The following is a 4,605-nucleotide window of genomic DNA, read 5'->3' as shown; positions in this document are numbered from 1 at the left end:
AAGTAAGTATGTTGTCTTTAATTGTGATTCTTTTCAAGTAGTTTTTTTTTTATTTAATGTTTAACGTAATTTCAGTTATTGTCAGTGATTTTTAAGCATGTCACTTATGGATCAGTGGTTGAAAACAGGAACGGTAAAAAACCAAAACTTGATGTGGATTGTGTGTTGTGTGTGTGGTGGGGGGGGGGGGGGAAGTATTATCCAACGGTTGCATGAAACCCTCTACTGATGCAACATTTAGAACCTACCGTATTACTTATCGCATAGCTGAATGTGATGCAAACCACACCATAGCTGAAGATTTAATTTCTCCTTGTATTAAGGATGCCGTTTTGCTGTATGTTTGGAGAAGAACATGTCCTCAAAATCCATGCGATCTCTTTTTCAAACAATACAATGCCTCGAAGAATTCAGGATATGTCTGACGATGTTGAAGCTGCAGTAGTAGATAGAATTAAAAAAGTAAATTCTTTTCCATCCAGGTCGATGAAAGTGTAGATGTTGTTGATTTATCTATTTGGCTCGTCATCGCAAGGTATTTGACAGAAAATGAAATTGAGGAAAACCTGTTGCTTTGTTACTCATTGACAGAGCGTACCACAGGGGAAGATATTTTTAATGTGATCGATGGTTATTTCATTGGAAAGGACATTAGTTGGTCGAATTGTTGTGGTTTATGCACTGACGGAGGAAGTCTATGTCAGTTATTTTATAGGTCTACTCGGCCGAGTTAAAGAAGTAGCTTCCCATGTACCATGGAGGCACTGCTGCATTCATAGACAAACACTTGCATCCAAGCCTCTTCCTAGTGAACTGAAAGACGTTCTTGATGAGGCTGTAAAAGTTGTAAATTTTATTAAGTCACGACCACGAACCTCCAGATTATTTAAAGCGCTGTCTGAAGAAATGAACAGGCTTCACAACACATTACTTTTGCATACGGAGGTAAGGTGACTATCTCGTGGTAAGGTACTTACACGGCTGTTTGAACTTAGACATGAAGTCCAGGTTTTTTTTTTTTTTTTTTTTGAAGCCCATTGTTTCCGTGTTGCTCCAAAGTTTCATGACAGTGGTTGGCTTCAAAGTCTTGCATTTTTATCAGATATTTTTCTAGAAATAAACAAACTCAACTTGGGACTTCAAAACAGCCCAATCACTATATTCAAAGTAACCGACAAAATTGAGTGAATGATTAAAAAACTGGACCTTTGGAAAGCGTGTATTGAAAGAGTTCAGCCTGGAGTTTTTGAAACTCTGCACAACCTCTTATCTGAGAAAGACTTGCACCTATCCCAAAAGGTGAAAGAGAATATTTTAAGTTCATTTTAGAAATTATGGACTTTACAACCGTGTTCTAAATAACTCTTTTAATTTCCCGACGATTGTATCTTCACATTAAGATCATTATCTGGAGTATATACAAATATACAAGGACAAGCTGAGTTACATTTCACACAGTAAGCTAAAGGAACAATGATTCGATCACCGGTTATTCTACTGGCATGATCTCTAGTGAAAGAAAAAAAAATTGCAAATTAATTAATTATTTAGAAAATACATCGAAGCTAAATTCTATTTAAGATAATATGAGAAAAACATTCTTTCTTATAGATAGTCTTCTTTCGGTAACAATGATGTCATATTTTTAACATTACAATTGTTATTTTAGATTTAGGATTATGGATTATCTACAGTCCTGTTTATAGTTAACTCTTAGAGAGAAAGGTTCCGTGAGTAGAATATGTGCCTTCCATATACTTGAGAATTTTCGACCATCAGTATTGTTCATATTGGGGTGGTTGATAAGAATCTCACAGGCTTCCTTAAATTTGCATTCATACCATGTTTTGGTGTGATGTAAACGACTGGTACTTTTCCAGTCAATTCTATGTAAAGTGTTCAGGGCATGATCAGAAAGATCATCATCACCATAGTTATTATATTTAATGCATCGTTTATGTTCCTTTTGTCTGATAGGAATTGTGCGTCCTGTTTCCCCTATATATGGTATATTACAGATGCAATAAATACGGTATACTCCAGGGTGGGCCAACGGAGGGAGTATGTTTTTGGATGAGTTGAGTAAGTTTTTAATTTTGCAGGAGGTTTAAAGGTAGCTTTGAGGTTTTTTGTAGTATTCTATTTATTTTATCTGATGTCCCTTTAATGTAAGGAATGGTTATAGTTTTATTCTAGTCTGGTTTTTGTCTTTGTTTTTTATTGTGTTCTTGTAGAGAATTTTGTTAATAGTGTTTTGGCTGTAATAATTTTTTAGAAAAGTATTGCTGATAATTTTAAATTCGTCTTTCAGCGCATGTTCATTGGAGCAGGTCTTCAAAGCCCTGTTTTTTAGAGTATTGATAACACCTAGTTTTTGTGTTGGGTAGTGGTAGGAAACCGATTCTTGATTTAAAAAAAAAAAAGTGGGAGAAAAATTGTCACAGCAGTGTAACACTCGGATCGAGAGATCTTACTCGCATTTTTTCATAATCAAAATTTAGTCGATCATTTGGATTCAACACGCCAACTGTTTTGTTTCTTTATCCGAAGAACACTTGTTGAAAATATTATGAAATGGTCTCAGTATTCATCTACACTATCACAACACCACAGATACAGAAGGATCACTTGGCCGATGGTACCATCTGACGACTAATGGTCAACTTATAAATAGTTCTCCCATCGTCTGGAAAGATGCTTGATAATAATAAGGAGAAAACAGAGAGAAAGACAGGCAGACAGACAGAGAGAGAGAGAGAGAGAGAGAGAGAACGCAAATACTACAGTTTAGAGCAGCGTTTCTCAACGGGGTTCCGCGAGAAATAATAATAAATAGCAGTGGCAAATAAATGAACTTAAACAGTGGAATAAAATAATAAACGTTCTCTGAAAGTAATAAATTCGAGTTCGCGTTAGTTGTATTAACTCCCACTAGGATGCGAGGCAATGCTGCCTGTGATCCACTTATCATACGGCAACTGGAGCTAGTTCTAGCGCTAGCTGGTGTTGCTTATGAGTCACTGTAAGCAAGAAACGCGAGGAGCGCAATCGTTCTCGTATCAATCCTATGTGTTTTCTGGCGTGTAGGTGCGTATTCACTCATTAATATGAAAAGTTTGAGCACTCGATTTTGCTATTTCATCAATTTATTAGTTATATCGTTCCAAATCGTGTGCATTTGGGTGTTATGTATTTATGAAAGTTAGACTCAAATAAATAATAATTATGTTTAAATAATATTATTAATTACATTATTTGGTACTTATGCATTAGCGGGAGTCAACCCGATTTTTCATGATTGTTTGTTTAATTTTTTTATTATACTTTTTCTATTATATTTTAATTAATTTACTAAATATTATATTACTAACATAACTGAATCTGTTTTATGAACAAATTTTCTCTGCCCTTTAATTTAACCATTTAAAAAAAAAAACGAATACCTTTAATGATAGTGTCGCATTATTAAGTATTTTTTATTGTTTCGAGACCAATTTCATTTGAGTTACGCGGCAACCACTGTTAGCTAACCTACGTGAAAATATATTCGCACTTTCAAATCTATATATCAATAGTTTGTTCTGAATGGTGAATAAGCTTACATAAGTGCTTTGCGCGATGTAAACAACAATCACCGTATACTGAAGTGTTCCGTTTTTTTTTTCTCTCTCTCTCTCTCTGTCTCTCCCGTTTTCCCATGTATTTCTTTTGTTTTCCTTTATTTATGTTTCGTGCTTCAGTTTTATTAGTCTAATTTTGATTTATCATCTTTTTTATATATTTTATTTTATAAAAAATAAAATGTGGAAATTTTTGAAGAGAAAAACTCCAGACAATTCTGATGAGGCTAGTGATGAATAATTAGAATCTCATACCGAATTTCAAAACACAAATACAAAAACGAATACAAAAAAAGTTCGTCTTTACAAAGAAAACTACTTATCAATGGACTTTACATTGACTGGTGATCGAGATTGTCCTCTTCCACTGTGTCTCGTCTGTGGCAAACAACTTTCAAATACAGCAATGGCTCCAGCAAAATTGAAAAGACATTTCAAGAAAAATCACAATGATATGGAAAATAAAAGTGCTGATTATTTTAAAACGCTATTGCAATCTCGAAAGAAACAGAGGGTAGTTTTTATAAATAAATTCAGTGTCAGTGAAAAGGTTCAGAAAGCAAGTTATTTGGTAGCAGAAATTATTGCACAGAAAAGGAAAAGTCACACAGTTGGTGAGAAGTTAATAATGCCAGCATGTAAAATTATAGTGGGTAAAATGCTGGGACAAGATGCAGTACGATAAATTGAAAATATTCCACTTTCAAACAGTACGATAAGTCTACGTATCCATGATATGTCAAATAACGGCGAGGAGGTTTTGTGTGATAAACTGAAAAATAGCAGTTTTTCCATCCACGTTGACGAGTCATCAGATCTTACCAATAACTGTTACAGTGTAGCTTTTGCAAGATTTGTTAATGAGGGTGAAATTCAAGAAAACTTTCTCTGTTGTGAAGAATTACCTAAGACAAGCAGAGGAATAGATATATTCAATATTTTATCCTCATATCTGGAAACAAAAGGTCTTTCTTGGAAGAACTGT

At 34.3% G+C, this 4,605-nt stretch overlaps 1 protein-coding gene across 1 annotated transcript; it reads left to right on the top strand.

Annotated features, from left to right (window-relative positions):
• Positions 1-3,945: 3,945 nt before the first annotated feature.
• Positions 3,946-4,305, top strand: LOC150099956 (zinc finger BED domain-containing protein 5-like). The gene has a single exon (XM_090403183.1). It carries the CDS (start codon positions 3,946-3,948, stop codon positions 4,303-4,305), a length of 360 nt encoding a protein of 119 aa, XP_090259309.1.
• The last annotated feature ends 300 nt before the right edge of the window (positions 4,306-4,605 follow it).

This window comes from Typopeltis vanoorti, chromosome 13, assembly GCF_054136105.1.
Source record: "Typopeltis vanoorti isolate ZY-2024b chromosome 13, IOZ_Tvanoo_1.0, whole genome shotgun sequence".
Lineage (NCBI taxonomy): Eukaryota > Metazoa > Arthropoda > Arachnida > Uropygi > Thelyphonidae > Typopeltis > Typopeltis vanoorti.
Note: the sequence above shows the minus strand (reverse complement) of the source record. Positions and strands in the feature narration are given on the sequence as shown.